This window comes from Paroedura picta, chromosome 7 (genome assembly GCF_049243985.1).
Source record: "Paroedura picta isolate Pp20150507F chromosome 7, Ppicta_v3.0, whole genome shotgun sequence".
In the NCBI taxonomy this organism is placed as follows: Eukaryota; Metazoa; Chordata; class Lepidosauria; order Squamata; family Gekkonidae; genus Paroedura; species Paroedura picta.
This window is the reverse complement of record NC_135375.1, coordinates 70,218,731-70,244,259: the sequence shown is the minus strand read 5'-3', so window position 1 is coordinate 70,244,259 and position 25,529 is coordinate 70,218,731. Positions and strand designations below refer to the sequence as shown.

Genomic DNA, 25,529 nt, shown 5'->3' with positions numbered 1-25,529 from the left:
TCGGGACAGAGTTGTATTTGTAGTTCAAGCCAAGACCAGTTCCAAGACAACAGCCTGAGCTCAGAGGAGACGACTGGGAAAACCTGGCAGAGCTAAAGAGTTGGACACGATTCAACAGGCCCAGAGAGTAAGGCAGGGCCAAGGTGTGGTAGTAAGTTTGTGAATTTTATTTAGAAGCTGCTTCATTAAACAGGTAAAACCTGCCATTGCAAAAAAGAACAGTGAAGGTTTCTTAAAAAAAAAACAATCATATAAGAAAGGAGTTAAGCAAGACAAAGCACTGGTGTGGGTGATTATGGTCCACAAGATCCATTCTTTTCAAAATTCATTCATATAAAGCTGCTGCTCAGCTGCCCAAAGGTCATTGGCATGAAACCAGTGTCTCTGGCCCATTTCTGAAAGAGACAAAAACCACACGACATCACAGAGGCTCAGATTGCTGCTTGGAATTACAGTGATGTTTTGTTGTAACAAAAGATGGGTAAGAAAACAAAAGGCATCTAACTGTATACATATATAGTACAGGATAGCTGAAAGCCATCTCCTCTACCATTCTGCACCAAAGGAAGATTCCTCAGACCCTTGAAGAGATTAGAATAGATAAGTGTAGGTGGTTTAGAAACCCACATTCATGGCCACAGCTGACCTCCTGAGCATCTAATGGCAACCTCTGCTAACAAAACCTTTCAGATAGTGTATGTTCTGATAATATTTGGCAGTGACTTAGAATCTCACTACACAATAGCATTTCTGGACATCAGTTCTCTGTTCTGTCATAACTAGCCAGATGGTAAAGCTGTTCTTACTAGGCTCTCTTCAGTAGCAAGGGTACTGGGCGGCAAGTACACTGAAAGTCCAAGAAGGTGTCAATGCTAACAAGACACTGAGCAAGCCATGATCAAATCATCCTACTGCCTTCAAAAGTGCATTTCTGACTTGCATGCCTATAGTTTGGATCCAGGCCTGATGGAGAGGTGAGGGTTTTTTTTTTTTTTACAACCTCTGCAAAGCTTCTTCTATTGACCCTTGGTGCTTATGACAGCTTTGGAAAATAAGATATCTGTTTTCTACCTGCACACTTGCAATACTAACATGAATCCTGAATGATTAATCAATCAAACCTTGCATTGGTGGAAAGATTAAAAGTGCTAGAATTTATAGAAAATGTGGGCCATAAATCTCTTGACCCTCCAACCAATCATTGAGGAATACTCTGAAAAAAAGAGCAAGTTCCTCCCTCCCTTCATTACCCAGCTTATTAGAATGCCTGAAAAGTGACCTTGACAAACTGACCATCCATGGAAAGGAAGTGACCCACACCAGATGTTAAAAGTCTGGAGCAAAACGAAAAAAGTGTTAAGTGGAACTTCTCTCAGAAGATGGTTCCTCAGTTGACATGTATACATATGTATTCTATTGTATTCTATCCATTTTTCCATTAACTTCTCAAATGCCAGTCTTTCTTGACTACTGGAAACTTTTGTACTACATAGATTTCCCTACAATGCAGAGCCCCTTCTTTTCTGCATTCCACTGCTGAGTTTCCTTTTGCCTTTTCCCAGTACTCACCACTGGGGATGGGGTTTGCTGGTGGACTAATTCTTGGATCACTCTAGGACAGAAAGGCAGCAGGGTTTATGCTCATGCTGCCCTAGTATAATTTTGGGCAGAATTAGAAAATGGACTACTGTATTTGTTGGCATATAAGGCTACTTCCCCCCCCTGAAAAACATGCCTCCAAGTGGGGGGGTTGTCCTATACGCCAGGTGCACTTCAATTGAGATAGACATAGCTGCCCATAGTGGCCTCCCGATGCTCACCCGGTGCCCATAGTGTCCTCCCGATGCTCGCCCACCTCATTCTACATACCATCCAGTATCACGCAGTATCCAGTGTGGCCGCAGCGAGTCATCAGCGTGGCTGTGGCGAGCATCAGCAGCGAGACAGGGGTGCCAGCCTTTTTGGCGTGACCGGCCCATTCTGCTCAGCGGGAAGCAGCGGCGCTGCGCGGCGCTCCTCCCCGCCCCTTGTCTACGCAGAGTTCGCACATGCACACTTGCGCACTAGTGCCGGTCACAGGGAGATGCAGGGGCGGGCCAGGTATATAACAAACTCTATATTTTGAGTGGAAATATTGGGGGGGGTCGCCTTATACGCCCAGTCATCTTATACGCCGGCAAATACGGTACGTTAAAATGGGTGTGCCTACAGGGAGTATGTGTGTCTCATTGAACAGAAAGGTAACATATGCCAACTGCCCAGTTTAATTTAAATTTAATTTTTACTTTTAAAAAAATCAATAATTTTTTACGTCCGTCATCCAGGTTTATTCCCTGTTCTGGAGATCGCCTAGGGTAGCAAGGACTGCTAGATCATCCAGTTCCATTGGATCTGGATTGGGTCATTCCCCACCCTGTGTTTACCATGCCTCTTTCTTAAAACAGGATTTGCAATGATATGCTAGCCATAACATTGAAAGAAGGATTTCTTAAACAGCAAAAACTTCTTTCCATGCTATCAACAGTCCTGCAGATGGGTAGCATAAAGCCATTGTTATAAAAGTGGTCTTAATCCTGAGCTGCCAGCGCCCCCTGCTGCATGTCAGAACCATCCATTCATGTGCTTTGAATTCTGGGAGCGCTCATGAGGATTTTCAGCATAGGAGCCCCTTCTTTCTGATTTCATGCACAGCAGTATCCGTTTTTGTTTCCTGAGCAAGATTCCAGTGCTACAGATACTGCTCTAAAACAAGGATTTTTTAAAAAGTTGGTAACATTATAAAAGGATACCCTTTAAATCCAAGAACCTTTTGCCCTTGTTTAACAAAAATCACCAGCAGAGGTAAGCTTGTTTCAAAACTAAATATGAGGGGGAAGTTTTGTCCAGTCTTTGCAGTTGGTGAATTGCAGAATAATTCAATAATCCCAACTCTAGTCTCCCATGGTCATTGTCTTAAATAATTTGAACATCAGCTCATCGCCACAGAAACAACTTCAGTGTCCTCATGTTCAAGCAAAGCAATCACAGATCACTGTGGAAGATCAGAGTTTAGAATACTGGGATATTTGTAAACTCTCGAATTCACAAAAGTAACGTACATATACACACAATGAGTACTGGAAAGCTATCACAGCACATACAGCCAAACAGGAGCCCTTATGAAAGCAGCTAACAATGTGTCCACTGAAATCCTAGAAGTTATCCCAGTAAAATTTAACTACACATCTGAATCCTACTAACACAATCAAGCAACTGCCCCACAATTGATTCAATGGAGATTCCAGAAATATTTCCAACATTATACAATTAAAAGAATATCCAATGCTTTTAAATAGCAGCGGGGGGGGGGGGGAGGGGGGGAGTACAGTAGCACCTTAAACACTAACACAATTTGTGGCAGGATATGAGCTTTGAAGAATCACTGCTTACTTCTTCAGATTCTTTTAGATAGCTAATCTATGTTTAGGGGTAAGGGGCAATATCATCAGGAAAAAAATCGAGGGGATATTTTACCCCATACTGGTTTTATATTCATTATGGTTACAAAACACATATGAGATATAGGCATGCTTTTATAACCTTGATACCTATTTTAAGGGCATTAGATTATATAATGTGTGATACAGTGAGAAGGTTCATAAACTCTTCCTGGAATAAGTCTCAAATTCTGTTGGTGATACTGAGCCATTTTCAAAGTCACCAAGTTATTTCTTCATTCCTGATCAGTCTCGCATGGGTCTCCCATCTACACGCTCACTCCACAACCTTTCTGCTGTCTCAACAGGGTGAGAATTGGTGAACTTCTTTCTGCTCCTTTATCACTTCAGAACTCTAAAAAGAAATTATGCTGTAAGCACATATATACAAATACACAGACATATACTTTTAATAATAATTTGTACACTATGTCTACTAGTAGGAAATGCACAAGAATTTACTCAGAATCAAGATGGTAAGGTATGTGTTTGCCAGTGTCACTTTCACAAACCGTGACTGTGACTAAAAAGAGAATCAAGTGCAGAGGAGAGGAGCTTGATTTTCAACCCTTTTGTTCACCAGTAAGGCCAAAGTAGTTGGGCAGTGCAATTTTCAGGGGGGAAAGAGGTTGATCATAACAGGCTAAATTGCTCCTATTGCCCCGTGTACATTTTCCTATTCCAATTATAGCTTATATTGTATCAGTCACCTTACATAACATTAAAAGCTGGTAAGAAGGATGACAGAACTATTTCCCTTAAGCAACTTGGCATGTTATAAGCATGCTTCATGAGTGTGTCCCCTAGGAACCTTGGAAAGCCAAGCAGATATCAGGAGTGAATACTCACCTGCTTGGTTTACTGATCTTGTCAACGATGCTGCATTTGTGATTTGAGAATTAGACCCAAGTGAACTTTGTAGAAGTTCACTGATATTTCCATATCGCTTCTGTAAAGACTCTTCAACCATTTCCAAAGTTGTCCTCACTTCCAACAAAAGTTTCTTTTGTGGAGAGCAATCATGTACCCCAACTGTTTCCACCTGAGCAAAAACAAAATTTTGTAAGGTTTAGATTCACAGATTATTCCAGCATAACCTTCCACAAACAATGGGTCTCAGTGCTTTGCTTCTGTCCCAATTCAACATGTTGGGATTAACCTTTATAGCCCTATTTGGTTTGGGGCCTGCCTGCCTTCATGACCATCTGAACATATCCAACTACTACAGTCATATGCAGAGGGCCTGCTTTGGTTACTTCTGCCTTCTGTGGTTAGACTGGTGGTTTCTCAGTCATGGCAGCAGGGGTGACAACCTCCAGGTGGTGGCTTGAGATCTTTCAGAATTACAGGTGACACAGATCAGTTCACCTGGAGAAAAGGGCCTTTGTGGAATGTGGACATTATGACAGTATACCCCATTGTTGTCCTTGTCCTGCTCAAACCCCACCCTCTTCAAGCTCCACCCCCAAAATCTCCAAATATTTCTTAACTCAGAGCTGGCAGCCCTACATGGCACTGAAGTGACAGAATTTCCTCCCCAAACAGACTCATCTGTCACTGTCTATCATTGTTAGCTAATGGCTTTAATATTTAATGTTTGGATTATTTACTGCCTTGGGAATCTTGAACTGGGTAGAAAGGCAGCATAAACATGTTTTATATAAATAAAATAAATATCTCCATGTATGCAATTTTCTAAACCTTGAGAAAAACAAGTAAAGACTATGGGGCTATCTGACACAGACAGGCCTCTACTCTGAGTGCCCAGATAAAATGTTACTTTATTGTTCTGTTCTGTAACTACACAAGGTTTATTGCTGCCTAGAAAACAGCTGGGGTAGGGCAGCGTCTTTAGGTTTTGCTTTGGTGCCTTTGGGACAAACAGTTTGAACTCCCTTGATATAGATTAAGTACTTCCACCTCCCACTGCACAGCATCCAGCTGTTTTGAAAACAAGAGCACAGTAGCAACTCAGCAATATGTGTCATTGCAAATGAAAGATGAAGGGAAGGCTCACCACAAAAGATTTTGAACTCTGATCAGATTTTGTAGTCGCTGATTTAGAATTAATCTCACCTGTAGTTTGTGATATCTGGAAAAAAGTTGGGGCATTCTTCAGTTGAATCAAGCAATTTTTACCATCAACACTACATTAATTATAAAATTACAGCTGTTGGCAACCCAGGAGGGAATTTGGGATCCAGGCTGTTCCCATGAATCTTTGTGTTCCCCCCTATCGCCTGTTTTTAGTTTCCACATATCATCATGTAATTGTCCACCTGGGGGTTGCTTCTGCCTCCCAGCATGTTTCTCTACACCTTCATTGATTTCTAGAAAGATCACAATCAAGTGGGTTGTGTCAGAATGGGGATGGAAGCCTCCTTACCCACATCCTGCATCTGTATCTCCTCATGCCTGCATTCCCTGTCTCTGCTGCTGGTGGGTTTTTTGGCAGCTTTTCCAGTAGAAGGTACATTACTTTGACTTTGATAGCCCAGACAGCCTGATCTCATCAGATCTTGGAGGATAAACAGGGTTGGTATTTGGAGGGAAAACCACCAAGGAAGGCTTCACAAAGGCAATGGCAAGCTGCCTCAACTTCTCATTTGCCTTGAAAAACCCTTCTGGGGTAGTCATAAATAGGCTGTAACTTAATGGCACTTTACATTCACTCACTCAATCACACAGACACATATACATTCTGCTTTGCAGATCTTTGTGGGACCAGCCACGGCATTGTCATGCAATCCTACCTTTGTGAAAAGACCCCTCCATTCCCACCACCACCACCACCACCACCAAGAAGAACCTTCCTGCCCTGGCTGCCTCCATGTGGAGGAAGAGATCTGGGGCAGACCAGGTGGGTCAGGGGAAATCTTTCCCTGTGAGGACACAGGAAGCCACAGGGCTAATTGCCCCATCACACAGAACTGCCAGCAGCCCAGCCGCTGTGCAAAAAAGATCAGAAAGAAGAGTACAGACTTCACTGGGAATGAGTTGGGCATGCAGAATCTCTCTCTGAGATCTGATGTAGGCTTGCTGCTTCTTTCCCACACCTGTGTTCTACTTGAAAAATAAGAATTGGTTCTTATATGCCGCTTTTCTCTACCCAAAGGAATCTCATAGCGGCTTACAGTCACCTTCACTTTCCTCTCCCGACAACAGACACCCGGTGAGGTGGGTGAGGTTGAGAGAGCCCTGATATCACTGCCCAGTCACAACAGTTTTATCAGTGCCGTGGCGAGCCCAAGGTCACCCAGCTGGCAGCATGTGGGGGAGTGCAGAATCGAACCCGGCATGCCAGTTTAGAAGTCCCCACTCCTAACCACTACACCAAACTGCCTCTGTTGTATACCTATCAGTAAAAGAAACACCACAGAAATGCTTCCCTACAAAGGGAACCAACCCAGGTAAGCACTAGTTCTTGGAACTTTTCAAGTAAGTAAGGTGGATATAACAAGGGGATAAAAATTTATTAAATAGATTAAAAAAATTAAAAGGCTTGACTTTCATGGAAACCAACAATAGGAAGCTTAAATCAATTACCATGGACAAAAAAAAAAAGATCAGACACTTTAGGGTGCTCCCAGACTAGAAAGACCAGTTAAATTGTTCATTGACTATTTTAAAGTGTTTTTGTTCTCAAAATGGACAAATGGCATCTGAAAGGCAAATGTTTACCTCATCTGACAGAATTAATTCTTTTTGTTGTTCACAGGGTAAGTCCATCTGAAAGTTTACAATTTTCTGAACTTTTCCTAGATGTAGCCTAGTCTTCTGAAGATCTTCTATGGCTTAATTGAAAGAGGAAAAAAGGGAAAGGGAAAAAGTGGGTAGCATTTTAATAATTATTAAAAAATAGACATCCAGTAGAGGGAATACAAAAGTGTGGCACAGAGGAGTCATGAATGGGTATCTCTTCTGAAATTATGGACCAGCCTGTTCCTCCTTTTGCCACTTCACAGGACCAAAATGTCAACTCCAACCCTTTGGCCTCTCTCCCCATGGAAATAACACTGATGGTGACAGTAGGGCTGTCTTCTTGGCTCAGTGGTTCAGATGCTGGTCTTGTGGTGTGGGGGATAGCTTCTCCTCTACCCCTTCTATCTCGCCTTTTCAGGCTATTGATGGCCCGGAGCTGGGTTGGTTGCTGTTGGTGCCAGTCAGAGCCTGACCAGGGGGACATTTGGGTCTCTTTCTTCTGTACCTATTTGCAGGAAACCCAGGTCACATGCCTTAGTTGGGGTTGCTCTATTGTTGCATGTTTTCACCACCTCTCTGTGTTGGTAAGGAATATCGTTGAGGAGCATCAGAGAAAAGTCATTGTGCACACAGCCTGACTGGTGGCTGTTGCTAGAGTTGCTCTAGTGTGCTCACTATGCAGCCTGCACCTTGCTGAGGAGCATGTGCTGTTACCTCCTGCAGAATGTCCTCAGGGATATAGCCAATATCATAATTATTACATTGGCAGCTGGCCACGAGTGCCACAGCAGCCCTCAGCATTGGGCTATAAATCTTGTACATTCTCACACTGGTAGTAAAATGTAAGGGAGGCTCCAGCTGGAGTCTGTTCTGTGTTTTCCAATTACAATGTGATTAAAAGCCCACAGGGAAAACTTAGGCATTGGATGGAACGCAAAGGAAGCTCAGAGAAGGAATAAACCGATGACTGATGGGGACACTGCTAATGAATTAAAGCAACAACATCCCACTTACTTATGGCATGCTGGGTATAAAGACATTCTAACTTCTCTGTGTTACTTTTGATGAGACAAGCCTGCAAAAGATTAAAAGAAGGCAAGGACTACCCTTAGTTTCTTCCCAGTAAAATAACAGAAGGGAGAGAATTTGCAGTCTGCTATAGACCTGTAGAAGAGAGCAGGTCATTGATTAAATACATACATACACAATGATAATATTTATCAAATTTATATATCACCTTCCCAGGAAACCAACTCAGAGTGCTGTACATCACATACGAAGTTAAAACAGTTTGTTAAAATATTCAATTTTAAAATATAAAATTAGATAAAATTTAAAACCAAAGAGCAAATTAGTTCAAACATCAGATGTCAAATATCAGAATGGCAGCATCAACAGTTCCTGTTGCCTTCTGTGCTATTCTACAACTAGAGTATGGTCTGTGGCAATTTTTTTTGAGAGTGAGGGCCTACCTTGCATTAAGAAATATGTCATCAATTTTGGGAAAGGGGTGTGGAAATGGGGGAAACATGTTATTTTCCACTGCCCCACTTGCAAAGCTGCTATTTCAAAAGCTGCTATTTCAGCTCCTGCCTCTTCAGAATAGTCTTTCCTCCTTGCCTAAGCAGCTCTCCTGTGCCCTTCATCCAACTAGGGCGAGGAAGGATAATGCTGAGTAGGCAACACAAGAGCTTGTTGATGGATGACTCTCTTAAAATATAAGTATTGCAACTGTACAAACATATCAACAGTTTGTTGATGGGGAAAACCAATGTTGGGGGGGGGGGGGGTCTGCCTGACATTCAGTCTCATGAACTCAGAAAACCCAGGGTCTTTGGGCGATTTTGATTAAGACACAGGAAATGTGCCTTTCATAGTTATGTCATTTGGCAAACATGTGGGATTTTTTTCTTTAATTAGGGTAGTGGCTGTAGCAGCAGCAGTCTAATTGTCCTAAGTTGTAAGTTGGACAGGCTTCTAGATTTCAACCTTGCTCTGTTCATTTAGAGCGCTAAAACTGTTAACCTTTCCCTGCAGAGGTGCCCTCCGCTCAAATAGGCTGAGAGGATATCAGGTCCACCTGCTCTGGAAACAGCACCTGGGACTCATCTTGCCAGGCTTATCTGGAACAAGAATCCCACAAAGAATTACATCCACCGTGAAGTAGCTCAGGGGCTGCATAATGGGCTGCAAACCTGGGACTTTTTTGCTGGTCTATCTCAGCACAAGCCCATTGTTTCCACTGCTCCTGATGGGTGGAGGTGGATTCTTTGGGGCTTGTGGACTGAGTCCTGACAGAAGAGTGTGGGAATATGCTAGTGTGTATGAATTAACAGTATAAGGAACATTCCTACAGGGATATTGGAGGAGATGTGTATTTAGCATGGTTAGCTTTCCTGATGTATTTCAAATAAGCTCCTCCTGTATCCTGATGGCTCCTTTGGAGACTTCTTACTCCTGTGGGCATACTTCCTCCCAGCTAGCCTCCACAACAGAGTGAATGAAGGTAACTGAACAGTTAGACAGGTCTCTCTCTCCCCCTCTCCTCTCTATATAAAATTTCTTTCTCTTCACAATAAAACTGTTATTCTTTAAGGAGTCTGTTGCCTCGCTCCTCAGCGGTAAGTTCTGGATGATCTCCCACTGAAGATTTTGCAGGGGCAAGTTCTAGAGCAGATGGACCAAGGGCATCTGCCCTGCAAGGGTCATCCAGGGTTTCCTGTTCTGCCCCAGGCCATGCCTTTGGCTTCTCAGGATCCTGTGGCTCATTTCTGCCAGTTATTGCATGACACTGTACTAGTCCCAAGACTAAGGAATCCCATTGTCTGGTGAGGCCTGTATGCAAGACAGGCAGCAGAACTACCTCATTTGCATGTACATATTTTGCTTGAGTGCATGAAAATATTAATGGGGTGTGTTGGGAGGGGGACGGGTGTGATGTTACAGGCACAAGGTTTCCAGCTTGAGTACACTTTCCAGGACAGCTAGTCTTGCTATGTAAGTATAGACATCTGTGTAACTTCATGAGTCATAAAGTGAAGGCAAAAATCAATATATTAGCTTTAAAAAAGGAAGTTAAAATTATCCACTGACTTCCTAAAGAGGAAAAAACAGCAATTCTACTGGGTTACCTTTTCATTATCCCATTCCTCCTTTTGCATTCTTATTTGCTCTACAAGCACTCCATTTTCCTGGTTCAGTTTATTGTTTTCTTCCTCCAGTCTCTGGATATGTAAAAATATGGAAACAATATTTTTGCTGTAACAGGTTATAGAAAGAGAGTATGAATTTTTCCTAATGGATTCTCTCCCTTGCTCTTAGAATTGCTGACCTCCAGGTGGCACCTGGAGCTGATTGCTAGGCAATGATCCCCGTGGAGAAAATGGCTGTTTTCGAAGTTTGACATGATGAGCTCTCCACCCTAAACCCTCCCCTCCCCAGGCTCAACCTCCAAAAACTCCAGGCATTTCCCAATGCAGAGTTGGCAACCATATTTGCTCTACAGTAGACAGGATAGTTGAGTGCCTATCAGAACAGCAGCAAAACAGGGCTTTCCAAAGATTACCTTATAATTTATATTGAAAGGACACACTGCCCCATGAAGGCTGAACATGCTGATTGATGCTAAGGACAGATGAGCATCAGTTAAACAAAAAAGAAAATGGAGAAGGAGGGAGCAGGGTAGAGCTCCTAATGGCATACTGAATGCTTGATGTGGTAAGGCATGCATCTCCCCCTCCCACCAATGCTCCCACACTGCACATGAAAGGAGTGGTAAAAGTAACCTCTTTCATGTTGGAATAGAGCAATATGTTGTGTACAAAGAAGAAGAAAGAAGATCATGTAGGGGGCAGCAGCTCTAGCTAGATAGGACTGTACAGGTGATAACTTTGTTCTAAAATGCACTTCTCGTGTATTTGTGGAATGCTCTTCTTAGGCTTTTCTTCTATAACTCACACACTCTCTTAGCTAGCAAGGCAGCCAGGCTTATCTCTTCTTTTTGTCTTTCTTATCCAGTTTATTATTTTGTAAATAAAGCTTCCTTTATTTTTAATCAGTTCAGTCTCCTGGCTACTGTACAGGCACTCTGCCAATATTCCATGCATGATACAAACTGTGGTTCCAAGCCAGATGAATGTCTCTTTACACCCATACTCAAAACTATGTAGTCAGTGCCCGAGGACAATTATAAGTCTGTGCTAGACTACTGAGCTTCAGGACTTGAAAAACAATTGAGCGTAGCTACTCTCAATGTTCAGCAGTCCTGTGACATTTCAAAATGTGGGGGAGAATCCTAACTGTTTACTCCTCATGATTTCTCATGGGTATAACAAGCATGGGATTTGTGGTATGTCTCTGTTCTACTTGCTCAATAGGAAATGACATCAATGTACTAGAATACATAAAACTGACAATATATTACTCTAAGGTATCACGTAGGGTTGTGTGCTTTGGCCACTTTGGTGAGCACCGAAGCCCAAGGCAGCCAGCGCTATGGCGTGGAGGGGAGGAGTGGTGATGGTGCTCCAGCTGGTACCCGCATGCAGGCGCGGAGCACTGGCTGCCTCAGGCTTCAGTGCTCACTGAAGTAGCCAGAGTGTACCGGAGCGCACAACCCTAGTATCACCTCCTACCAATAACAAGCTATGACATTTTTTAAGATGTGAAAGGCACATATTCACTGCTGTTTCTGCACTAGCAATATTGTTCAGTCTTGCATTTTTAAAGGGTTGCCTTTTCTGTCCATTTCTGCATTTAAATTCACTTTTCCGGGCACAGCCCCAAATTGCCATGTGTTTAGGAAATTCCTGGTTACAGTGATTTCATCTTTCAAGGCAGAATCTACCTCGGGGCTGCCCAATGAGGAAATGCATGTATTTGGGGTTTTTTCCCCATGCCCTCCATTTTGAGTCAGTTATACATGCCCCTTTCCTTATCACCATCCTCCTTCCCTTCTTCCACTTCCCATGGGAAAGGTGCCTACGTGCTTCCCTCTTCCATCTGCTGTGTGTCTCACTCTCTTTCCATTGAAAGCCTTGGGAGCACTGCCTAATTCACAGACAACATGGAAAAAATGGTGCCTGCTTACACCTTTTTCCCCATTGCACCCCTTCATTCCACCATTCTGTGTCCTTGATTCCCTCCTCCTTCTCTCCCAGTATACTGGATGTTTTTTTTTTTTTTTAAGAAACCTAGATTATTTTAAAGAACCCAAGATTATTGTATTACAATGTTGCTGCTGCTGCATTGTAACACACAAGACTGCTTTTAAAAAAAGCACTTAGAAAAAGTGAAAGTTGTGGAATTGTCTGGGTGACAGCTGCTGCAGGCATGTCAGTGTGCTCTTGAGTGGCTGTAGACATACGTTCCAAATTACAGTCTGTTCATCCAGGAGAGAAATTCCCCCTTCCCGTACAGGCCAAGAGCAACAATAGCAAATGACTTCATATGCTGCTCAGTCTTGCCTGTGATTTCACATGTTTGGTTTTACCTGTGATTTCACGTGTTTGGTTTCAGGTGATGATTTCTGCAGCCCATCACAAAACAAAACAAAAATTTCATGCAAATTAGCTCACACCCTAATATCATAATAAAGTAGTTCAAAGAACAAATTGGCAGTTAGTCCTGCAAAAAAAAAGTAGCACCATTTTGCTTTAGTGGATTGATGCCAAATGAATGGCCTTACCCTGAATGGCCTTCTTAAGCCCCTTGAAAATCTAATGTTTATGAAGCGTGCAAGTTTCACACCGACAATTGTTCATTCTAAGTGCCTGTATTTCTCCTTTTACCTTCACTGTGACTTGCCAGTCTTGGTTTTTCTTGTCTATCAGCTTCTGATAAGCTTCAAGGTGAACTCTCAGGATCTTCATTTTGCTGTTGTATTGATTTTTCAGGGCTGTTAAGGCTTGCTCCTGTCCAATATATTGTGTAGAAGCAAAGAAGCTAATGACAAAGGGAACTAAACATGGAAATGACCCATTTCAACCTAAATCTCTGGGTTTCTTTCATTATAGCATACATTTGATAGTCATCTGGTTTCTAGTTTGCTTTGTGGACAAAATGCATCAAAGAACAAAATCATCTGGTTTTTCTCTTTCACTGGTGCAAGCGGCTCCATTGGTACAACTGTTTGGTTATACCATTGAGTGGTAATAATACTGAACCGAAAACAGTAGAAATAATACAGAAAATCTAAGTAATTTTTCAAATTTAGAGTCTCAATAATCTTGCTTATACAGCTTTAATAAAGCAGGCATTACAAAGTACTGGGTATGACACAGAGGGCAGATACTAAAAGCATGATGCTTCAGACCATAAAAGCATAACTGTTTCTAAGTCTGAATTTTGATGTCAGTATTTACTCACTGTTATCAGTGTCAACTGGCTGTTGTACTAATCTGGCTATATTCAGCTAACAATAATAATTCAAGTGGGTGTTCCTCTTCACAAACCTACAAAGCTGCCTTATATTGCCTTATACCATTGGCCCATCCGGGTCAGCACTGTCTATGGTGATTAGTAGTGGATCCTTAGTTGGAGTGTTGCGATTAGGGTAATATAAGGAAGACCTATGTTCAAATTCCTGCTCAAGCTTCAATTCACTGTAAGCCAGTTAATCACTTGCCTATCCTCTCTTACAGGGCTGTTCTGAGGATAAATTGGAAATGGTGATAACCACGCATTTTGCTTGGAGGAAGGGTGGGGTTAAAATGTCATAGACCTTCCATTCTTTAGCAAGGAGGAGAAACTACTAATTTGAAGGGGGGATTTATGTAAGTGTGCGTACAGTTTCTATTAAAGGCTCAAACAGTAGAAATATACCATCTCAGGAGGTAGAATTCTATTTATCCCTCATAGTTCCATCTTCCCTCTGCTGTTTCTTTGTTCTTCCCCAGTGCCTCTACAACTCCTTAAAGTCAAAGAGAAATCTAAATCTGAGGGCCATTGGCAGTAAATTGTAGGGTCCTTTCTTTCAATGCATGTCATTTTGCTCCCTAAAACTGGCACCAGAGGGAGCTACCATCTAACAAGAAAAATGGAGCCTGGGTTTAATCTTAAAAGCAAGACGGTGCATTTGTAACTCAAATAAGGACAGTGAGTTTAATACATAAAAGGCATAAATATGAATTAAGACCTAATGGAAGGCCCATTATAATCAGTTTTTAAAATAATTACTATAATTAACTTGAAGTCAATAGGTCTAGAATCCCAGCCTGATGCTGTGTATGAGCACTGAAGACCACTCTTTTCTGTTGACATAAATTTGGCTGGGCATAAGGTCAGATTCTATTTATAAGAAGAGCTCCCTATTTATGCAAGAACTCCCCCCCCCAAAAAAGTACAATTAACTAAATTTCAGGAAAAAAGTATGTGGGGGGGGGGGAAATAAAAATTTGGAGCTTCTTTTGAAAGTTTATTTCTCTAACTTTCCCCTGCCTTTCTCCTTAACAGGAGAACTAAAGCAGCTTACATCTGTCTCCTCTCCTTCATTCTCTCTTCACAACAACCCTGAGAAATATATTAGGCTGAAGATATGTGGCTAGTATAGTTTATTGAGACACTTTCTCATTGCAAGAGATAGAAAATAGAATACTTTGATTTTATCTTCATTATGATATATGAAATCACCTGATTTTCTTTTCCTACACGCTCCAGCTCTTTGATTACCTTTACATATCCAGTTTTCATCTGGTGCATGTCTTTTATAATCTGTCACAGAAGGTAAAAGGAAGTTATCAGCTCAGAATTCTCAATATCTAACAATCACCCTGGCTTCCCAGATTGTAATATGGTTGGAGAAAAGCTCTGCTCTGAGTGGAGGACATCCAAAGCAAATGAAACCAATAGGCAAAAGGTTGTGTCTTCTTGAGATTTATTAAATCCTAAATAATTTTGCAACCAGAACGGGGTCCCAGGTATTCTGTCCTGTTTTCTATTGCTTCTTCAGTGGTTGCAATTGTAGTCTTCAGTGGGCAGACTCTAAAATTGAAGTTTCTAAGTTGTCTTCAAGGGCAGACTTACAGAAAGCACTTACAACAATCTACTCTGGAAGTTACTAAGACTCGCGTGACAGAATAATCGGTTCCTCTAGCAGGAAGGCCATTGAGGCCACTGAGTGAAGCAATGAAAGATGATGAAAAGCAGCATGGACAACAGCTAACCTGATCACAGCTGAATCTGGCTGTTTTCCCATGCTGAAAACCTAACTAGCCATTTTCCCAGTTAGTTGGACCATCATGGTTCCCACCATTATATAATCGCTGCCTTATCTGGATTGACCTGCAGTTCATTCACCATCATGTAGCCTTCATTTTAGACAAATCATCCAAGAGAGCTACGACCAAACCAGGGTCAGATGAAAAAGAGAACTAGTATTCTCAGTAGAAGTGTGCTATGAAAAAGTTGCAAAATTGCTGCCAGTCTGATCCACGAGGAAGGTGTGATCTTCTGTATTAAAATATTAAGTCAGTTTTACCAATTTTGTATGTTTATTTAGATTGCAGTAGTATTGCTACATGAGTGCCTGAATGAACTGAGACATTTGATTATCATTATAGAAAATAACGGAAAGAGAATTGCATTATTTAAAACAGTGATGTCCCTTTCAGTAAGGTTTGTGGGATCATGAACCATAAGCTGGGCTGATTCACGAACTGGCCACCTGGTTCAAATTGGGTCATGATTTGGCCAAACCACATTTTTTTCTGTTCTTGCCTATCCCTAAAGGTACCTATTCTTAGACTGGGCAAGACCTGGACAGTTAAAATAAAGTATCCTCACTATGTGTGACTGAAGCTGTACATACCTAGGAAGCCTCTTTGGTTAATTCAGGCATTTTGCCATACTGTGGAAGCCCAGACTATTTCTGGCATTTCCCAATTAGGTATTCCAATGGAACAATGTTATGGATGAAAGCATGCTTAGAGAGAAAATAGGAAGAAAACATAATGCTGATCCTTCTCATGTGCCTAAAATTATTTGATGCCCAGATAGATAGTTTTGGAATTTCTGGTATGTATAAGCACTTTAAGCACCTTTGATTATTGGATGTGAGCCAGGATCCCATCAGTACAAACTCGAATGTAGCTTGCTCTGTCAGAATTTTCATAGGATCAGGGCTTGTAAAAATTATTATACTATAAAAATCTCACTAGTTATGTTATAAAAATCTCACTAGTTATTCAAAAGTCATATATCTAGGAACAGATATTTATTTAGGACATAAACTAATACCTGCAGACACCACCAATGCAAAAAAGAAATTATGTTGGGAGACCTCAAGATGGCGCCATAAGAAAGCTGGACTTCAGTTCAGCTCTTAAGCCATGCCGAGGGTCAGGGGCTTATGCACCTGGCAGACCTGAACAGATACGCAAATCTGCTCACCGGTCGCCCCAGGAACCGGGAACGGTGACCTGAGGGTCCTACAGATCCGTAGGGAGAAGCAAGACCTCCCTGGATTAATAGCGGCTTGAGCTCAAGGTCAAGATGGCGTCTTTGTCGCAAACAACTTTACAAGCTTGAAACGACCAGCCGACCTCACATTCTTCCCAGACCATCATTTACCAGATCGATAGGAGCAGAAGCTGACAGAAGCTGGAACCTACAACAGTAAGAATTGAAAGCTTTCTGGCTTTTCTCTCTCTCCTCTCACAAGCTCTTCCCTCCCCCCCCTCAACCAATTTACAAGCGAATTCCTTCTTTCCCCGAGTGAGAGACTCCCAGCTAATTACACCCATTAACCAAACAAAGAGAGTGCTTTGAAGATTTATGGGTGAACGTTCAGTGGGAGAATTTGACTTGATACGGAGATCGACAAACTGATAATTTGGGATCGCTCGTGCTCCCGCGAGACCTCACGAGACTTTCTGTTTATAGTTTGTGTCTGCCTAGAACTATGGAAGAATTAACAACTGGAGAATTAACAAAGGCACAGCTTCTCTATCTGTTATGCAAAGGAAACTCAGAGATACTGAAAGCAGTCAATAAGCTGGAAAAGGAAATTCGTGGGACTAAGGGGGAGCTTTTGGATGGAGCCCAAGATCCGGAGAGACCAGCTGATGACGCAGCTCAGCTAACAGTAAATCAAGTGAAACTTCAATGTCTGGAAGTTAACCAACTGGAGGGAGAGAGTGCCAGAGATGTAAAAACCCAAAGTATCTTTAAAGAACCTGGGAAAACAGATTCATGGAAGGAAAGTACCAAAAACCTGGAAGTCTATTCAGAGCAGGAAATGACTTGGATCAGCAAAATAAAAAGAGTCTATTCAAAAGCGACAGCAACTAGGAAGCTATCAGGAGATATTTCTGTGCGACCAGAGGAAGAGATCCAGATTGACAAAGGATTCAGAGCCTCCTCAAAGGCGATTACAAGCAAGAATCAAGCAAGAGATTTCTCTGGCCCTGACAGAAGGACAATCAGAAACACTCTACTATGGAAAAAAATACAATTTCATTTTCTGCGACCACCTGAAAGATGAGCTGAACAATGGAGTACTCTCCTGGCTTCTTGTGAGAAAAAAAAAAAGCAGTAGCAACCTTTAGGACAGGTCTAATATATGAAGGGAACTGACTTTATATCACTTAAGACAATAATAGAATATATCCTTATAATAGATTATACCTTCCTATGTATCAACAACTACTTTGTTAAGAAAGATGGTAATAACTCCTAGATCAGGATTAATATGCGATGGGAATTGAATATGTATGTTAATATGTATGCCAAAAGAGGATGACAAACCATATTTTATAGGCATTAACAAGACAACAGTAGTGAAGGAGACTGACCTAATATCATTTAAGATAATAACAGAATGTATTCCTATAACAGATCTCATATGTATTAACAATCACTTGGCTAAGAAAAATGGTAAAAACTTTTAGACTAGGAATAATATGTGATGAGAACTAAATATCTATGTTAAAAGAGATGGCAAACCATATCAACTGGTCGCTTTTTCTTTACAACTTCTCTGTAAATGCTTTATATAATAATAAACAATAAAATTATCATAAAAAAAAAGAAATTATGTTTATAATGAGTAACATTACATCCACTTTGAAAGAAAGTGCATGACTGAGAAAAATAGAAAGAAATATCACCTTGTGTGAAGTAATGCCTTAAACTAATCAGTTAATGCATTTGTATTGAAATATCCATTAAATAACCTTGTATTGGAAATTATCTTCATTGTCTTTTTACCTTGGTAATATATAATTTAGCTAATCTGCATGGGATGTAGAAGTGTCCTTCCTTGGATAGATATCCACCCAGCTGGTTGTCATGAGACAGTACTCTAGGAGAACTTGGTTGACCTACAATATATAATATATATGCACACAAATCAAATCAATAAATCTAAATCTCAACTAAATCTAATTTGAATTAGCCAGGTCACTGGCTTACCTCTACTGTGTCTCCTGAGGCACTTGATGGAAACCTGTGGAGTGTGTGTGTATGTGTGGGGAGATTTTATTTATCACTGCTATTAGTGGGTTTTATTCTTTTATGGGGATTTTATTGTGGGCATTATATGTTGTAGCCCACCACGAGCCACTAGTATGGTAGTGGTGGGCTACAAATTGAATAAATGAACACATAAATAAATAAATACTTAAATTAAGAAAATTGAAGAAAATTATACAAAAACACAGGTTTTTGTATAATCCTGGAAAACAACTCAGCTTTGCAGAAAAATCTAAAACATAAAAATCTTACTGCAGGTGAATCTCCCCATGCCAATAACACAAGCAGTGCCTGTATTTTTAAAGAAACAAATGCCCTCAGTGGCCATTGCTAGGCAGTCATACAGTACTGTCAACCTTTAAATCTTAGTTTTTGTCAGTAAAGAGCATGCAGTTCCATTTCCAGGACTATTGTTGTTGGGAAAGGCAATGACTGGTGTACAACGATGACCCTGAAGTGGACAGTAAGAAGCCTATTAGGATACAGGTTAACACATTCTCTCGTGTTAAGTTTCATTCCTTATTTGATTGCTACTTAGGACATTTACCCCCTTCTTCTCAGTAGTGCCACACCCAGTCTTAACCACTATCTCAGCAAGACATGCAGCTAGGAACCCCTCTGTCTTTTCTGTCAAGTTTATTAATTCCTAAATAAACCTTACCTATACTTTAATCAGGTTGCTCACTGTTGCTATGTTAATTACTCTGTCAACAGTTTTGGCCTTTGAAGGAGGAAGCAAGGGTATACTTGGAGTGAAAAAGAGCCCTATTAAAGGGCCTCACTCCCTCACTCCTCTAAAGGAGAGAGGCAGGCAGGGAATCTGCTCCTCCAGCTTCCAAAGGCCAGGTGTCCCTTCAATTGCCCAAGCACTTCCTCTCTCACCTTGGGTGTGGGATGAGTGTACTGGGTGCGAGCTTCCTCAAATTGCCTTCTTTTACGTTGGGTGGGTTAGGTGTCACCTCTCTGGTCTTGCTTTGAGCTGGGCTCCACCTCCTTCATACCACAAAGAGCTTGAAAGGACCAGATATAGACCTTCTGCCACAGGGATGGTTGCACCCAAGTGGTAGGAATGCCATTAAAAGCCCACCAGGTCGTGTTCCCATTATGCTCAATCTGTCCCTGGGAGAAGGAATTGTGGCTGGGCTTGGCAGCAACTACCAGATGACCCACTATCATGTGACTTGCATAGCTCACCCAGCCCTAGGGGCCTTCTATTATTCAACAGCAGTATAGCGAAAATGTGGAAGATTGTTTCTGGGAGTTATGTGTGGTGTGCTACAATGCTCCTCCGTACCTTATCCTTTCCAACCCAAACAGCCATCTGTTTGCTTTCCTTTTCTTTAAATGTAGGAGCGTATGCCTTTAATAGGTACAGGAGCCGAGGCAATCAGAAAGCTAAGCAGTGAAAATTGGGAGGGCATCTCTTCTCAATGTTAGCAATGTCTGATTAGGAACACAGGTGTAAGATTTCTAGTTGTATAGAACTCTGAAACAGTCTCAGCTGGGTTAGAGAGAGGACTCTGGCTGCTCTCTGGTTTGAAGGAGTGGCTGTTTGTATAGGCTGTCTTTTCCTTATGTAGATACTTATCTGCTAGTGTGTTAATAAAAATATTTTAATTCCAATACATTCCATGTTGTGTGTTTATTGCTTCCAAGTCCTAAAAGAAACATTGACATTTGGTAAAAATATGGGGAAACACAGCACCCACCTCCCAAGCTTGTGTGATGTAGTGGTTAGGATCTGGGAGAACTAAGTTTGAATTACTGCTCCCCAATGGAACCTCACAAAGTGATCTTTGGGCCAGTTTCTCTCCTCTAACCCAGGGGTAGTCAACCTGTGGTCCTCCAGATGTTCATGGACTATAATTCCCATGAGCCCCTGTCTAACCTACATCAAGGGATTGTGAGGATAAAATGGAGGAAAGAACAATGTGTAAGCTGCTCTGGGTCCCCATTGTGGAGAAAGGCACGTTATGAATGAAATAATATAAATGAAGATTGGAGCAGATCAAAGATATATTGGTTGGTGGATGAAAAGGATAGAAGGACATCCAAGAAAGTTGAGTATATGGGGGCTGCCAGGAGGAGGGAAAGAGCAATATCATGAAGAGGTACCCTTGTTTGTCCCTGCAGGTTCCCCACTGTGGCCCTGGGCCCAGTCCAGTGACCAACGTAGCACAACCAGGCCATAGCTTTCCTGGGTAGAGGAAGAAAGGAAAGCTGAAGCCATGGGACAGATAGAGTAAGTTGGTTGATAAGTGGAAATAAAAAGGAAGTAGGAAAAGCAAAGAGGTTATGGGGTCATTCAGAGAAGAGAGAAAATGGGAGAGAAGAAAATGAGATTCCTCCATCCCTCCCCCCAGGTTCTTGTGGGTCACTGGCTTGTCTCCTCTAATAGTAAAGTAGGTGACATGTGCTAATCATTACAAAGATGATGGTTCCTGTCTCTCTGGCAAACTCCAACGTTTATAGAAAGTTTGTTTTCTTCCAATACACACTAAAGGGCACATCTCACCCCTCTGAACACACATCCTGACCTCATGCTAACATGGAAGCTTCCTTGGGGGTCAAAGGGCAACAAGAGGCTTGCTCCTTGCCCCTCTCTGACATAAACTCTAAAACTGGCAAGGAAACTAGCAATGCAACCCAACACAGTTACTCTAACAGAATCCCACTGAGTTCAATAAAGTAACTCTGCATAGGATTGCCCTGTGGACTACTTGCCCTTCCCTCCAAGCCAAGAAACACTTGTGCTAAGCTAAAGAGAGAGACTCAAGGAAGGACAAGCAGTAGTGAGTTGAACTTGGATTAGGGAGACCCATTCTGTCATGAAGGCTTGCTGAGTGAACTTGGCCCAGCACACTTTCAGTCTAGCCAACAGAGGGTTGTTATGAAGATAACATGGAGGAGAGGAGAATGATATAAGCCACTTTGCATCTCCATTGGGGAGAAAGATTAATACATTTTTAAAATCTTTGTCACTTGCAAATTTCTCTGAACACATTCTCAAAACATGAAAAATATCAGTGCAGTGACTGTGCTCCTAATAATCATTGATATGAGGGTGGTTTTACATGTAGATGTCTGCCTTTAATGTGAAAATGATCAGATGAATCTCTAATATGTATGAACAGCAGGATCCATTCCAAATGTTTTGTTACTCTGTCTCCTCTTGTATCATCACTAGTAGGGTCCAAACCAAACAACTATGGTAACACTAGTGCAGGTCCAGGAGATGATACCTAGAGCCTCCTGGGCCAGCAATGGATGGGGGCGGCGGAAGCCAAACTCTTGTGGTGAGCTGGTAATCTCCTTCTTGTGCTACTTGAAACAGTTGCTTGAATGCCTTGGCTGGGAAATTGGCCTGATATGCAGCACTTGATGACCCACCACTCATGATACAATGACCTGTAACACAAGAATGTATGGAGGGCCTCCACTGAAAAGGATTCCCTTTAAAATGATGTGTGCATAATAGGAAACAGACTCTTGGCTCCAGCTTGACTTTTTAACCACACCACATTCCTCTCAGCCTTGCAGACAACATCCTTGGCAAGTGATTGCTATGGTAGCCGGCTTTCCCCCATGTTTTAGCAGAACAGTTGTGTGCTGGTGTTTCCCAAAGGATGCACTGGATTAGGTTTTTGTGTGGAGTTTGTGTGATTTGCTGTGGTTCCAAAAGTGCTGCCCCTTTGCAACCATTCCTGCTCTAAGCCTCCTTTCTCCCGAGGAGCCACCATTCTCCATCTCACATCACACACTATTAAAAAAACACAAAGCCCCTTGCAAACATGTTGATATAAGAATGTACTGCTGTGCCCATGTTTCCTGTCCTTTTATATGAAAACTGCATTCATTTTAGGACCTACATTCTCCAGAGCACTGTTAATTCAAAGCATGGTGTTGTGTGGGATGAGTTATCAACTCAGAAGCATAGCCAAAGTACAAATATGAGGGCTTTTTTACCCAAGGAAGTCTCAGAGTGACAAGTGAGCGAGTTTGAGCAAGTTTGTGCACTGCCCTCAAGGATTGTTGCTGGCAAAACTAACAAAAACATGTTCTCTGTGCATCCATCCCCTACTTGTAATAAAATTATATTCACCATATTGTGGCATCTTTCACAGACCAGGAAAAAATGCACTTTATATATTTGTTTTTCAACAGAAAGCAAACAGAAGTGCTAGAAGACATGTAAATCAAAATCATACAAAATAATAGCTAAGAAATCTTGCAGCTGGGCAAAGTCACCTACATGAGACTTACAAAAGAACCACCTAAATTCACTTAACATGTGTAAATTATAAGGGGATTACCTGCCCAAGGGAACGCCTCTATCTCATTGTGGGAACTGTAGTATGGAAAGACAAACATAATACTGCTTATGTGGAAATACCTTTGGAGACAGGTGTTTTGTTTCTTTTCCATTCATTGAAGCATTTTAGAAAAGACAACTTGTTAAATCCAAGTTTGTTCAGCCAACTTTGTCCCTGCTTGATTTCACCTATACAAATAAAGCCAAAACTAAATAAATTGGGAAAGCATTACAAGACTCTGTCATTAGTTGCCCATTATCCCTGACACACCCATTTGTTACGTTATATATATTCTTCATCTTATACTGTGTTTCTTTCCTTGCAGTCTTTTAAATGCACCCCTTCAAGACCACAAGGTATGCAAACATGGTTTGATTTCAGTCTTTTAAAAGAAAACATACACAATTGTATCAAAACAGGAAAACCCTGGAAGGTGGACAATTAGAGGTCAACGTCAGATGGATGCTCCAATGGTCCCAAATAGGGATGGGAATTAACTGCATTATTGCAGCTTGGTTCATGGTTTGTGGCTGAACCACAAACTGAACCACGAACCAATAGGCTAGTTTGCAAACCAAAGTGGTTTATATTGGATTGTGAGCCATTTAAAATGTAAACATCTGCTTCCTGTGAAAAGTGGCAGGAAACAGAAAATAGGGGTTTAAATGGTTCTATGCCTGCTGCTTTTCATGGGGAGCAGAAAGCAGGGGTTTAAATGGCTCTGAGCTTTCTGCTCACCATGTTTTTTTGGCAGTGAACAAAAACAGAGGTGACATAGCTGGGAGCCATTTTACCCCCTGCTTTCTGCTGGCTGCAACTTTTGACACTGGGCAGAAAGTAGAAGTTTTAATGGCTTAAACACCTGTTTTCTGCTCTTCACCAACCATTATGAACTGTATGAAAATTCATGAAAGTTTGTGGTTGCTCTACAGTTGGTGAATATAATTTTGTGAACCACAAACTGCTAATTCATGACAAAATTTAGTATGCTGACTTGTTTGTGCCCATCCCTACCCTCAAAAACCTGTCCTGTTTGGATGCCAAGCCAGAGCAAAACCTTTGTGTTGAAGCAGTCTGAAAGCAACTGCTGCTCTCTAGGAGAGATGATGCCATGGGCTACTTCTACTTCCACCGTGGGCTGCCATTGTTCTCCATCACAATCCAAAATGCCATGCAATCTTACATATATACTGAATGAGGTTTCTTTTTGATGTTCACTAAAAAAATACAATCCATTATGTATATGTTCTAAATGGTCCCCTCTCTGCAAGTCAATAAAGAATAGATGTGCCCAGAGTTATTCATTTCCCCTTTCATAGTTGAAAGCAGAGAATTTCACTCTTCCATAGATCACCATTTCAATATTCCAGTGTTTTTTCAAAAGCAGGAAAAGAAATGGGGAATTATACCATATAATCTGAGATTTCATCTCCTTCTCTTTCCAAAGAGATCTGAGGCCATCTACACTATGATAACAGCCACAAGGAATATCACAACTTTGTAATCTAGGAAAAATTATGTTAAAAATTGCATAACCTGTCCAATTTACAGGTTATAAAACTACATAACCTGTCCAACTTACAATGATTCCACCCTTTCTTTAAAAAGCAGGCAAGCTTTAAAAAATCTGCTTAGATATCTGCTCTGTATAGCTTTTGTTGCATAAAAACAGGGCACAGCTGGAAGAACACGTGCAGGAATATGGTCACAATCCATGAGATTTTGGCCAAGTGAAAACAGATACCGAAGGCAGATAAACATTAAATGAGCATTACAAGGGTTCCTTTCTACCATGTATAAACCTACCGGAAGAATGTAGGGGTGAAAGGAAGAGGTGGCATTGATGTAACATTTGGGCTTTATCACCTGAAGTCTGGTGTGATCAGGGGACTGGCTGAGGTGCTGCAAGACCTTGGAATGAGAAGACAGAACTGAGCATTTATAGCCCCCCCCCCCCAGTTTATAAATCCCCATCAGTGTAGTATCTAAACCTTTAAAAGGCCATCTAAGGTAGAGGTATCACCATTTCCCATGACAGTGATTTCTACGGATACCCAATAAGTTGTGTGAAAGTCTTTTGTCCATGTTTAACTTATTGAACTGCTGATCAGTTAAATAAGCAGGTCACTTTGAATTTTAATATTGTGAAAATGGGAATAAAATTTCTCTCTAGCCATTTTCTTCCTACCATCAATTTAACAGGGATCTTTTTTCTAGTTGCAATCTAAGCCAAGGGGACAGAGATGTCTTGCAGTTACCGTTACATCTCAGACCTGGCTCATCAGGGCCCCAAAATAAGTTCCTGTGAGTCCCAACTTTTGACAATGGAGGAGGAAGAGATTGGTCACCCATCATCCCTTTGACCTAATTGACACTGGGAGCATTGTTGGGGTTTACCCTCCTCTTAACTACCAGTAGCATGGAAGTAGGAGGCAAGCATAAGCTATGCCCATGGTTTGTGTGATCTATGCCACTTGGTGAGAATGGCAAGCTCCAGGCAATGGACTATCACCTCTCTGTCCTGCATTCCTCAGGACCTGCTTGGGGCAGTAAAATAGTTTCAGTCAGC

At 41.6% G+C, this 25,529-nt stretch overlaps 1 protein-coding gene across 1 annotated transcript in view; it reads right to left on the bottom strand.

Moving 5' to 3' along the window:
* The window catches only part of LOC143841077 (uncharacterized), a 42,495-nt gene continuing 16,966 nt past the window's right edge, over positions 1-25,529 (bottom strand). Inside the window, exons 4-13 of the mRNA XM_077344786.1 lie at positions 23,041-23,148; positions 18,384-18,496; positions 14,808-14,888; positions 12,968-13,090; positions 10,310-10,402; positions 8,193-8,253; positions 7,158-7,270; positions 5,494-5,568; positions 4,326-4,518; positions 1-3,831 (exon numbers count right to left, since the gene is read on the bottom strand). Of these exons, the coding sequence (XP_077200901.1) occupies positions 3,824-3,831; positions 4,326-4,518; positions 5,494-5,568; positions 7,158-7,270; positions 8,193-8,253; positions 10,310-10,402; positions 12,968-13,090; positions 14,808-14,888; positions 18,384-18,496; positions 23,041-23,148 (968 nt within the window). The 3' untranslated portion in view covers positions 1-3,823. The remainder of the gene's footprint in view (positions 3,832-4,325; positions 4,519-5,493; positions 5,569-7,157; positions 7,271-8,192; positions 8,254-10,309; positions 10,403-12,967; positions 13,091-14,807; positions 14,889-18,383; positions 18,497-23,040; positions 23,149-25,529) is intronic.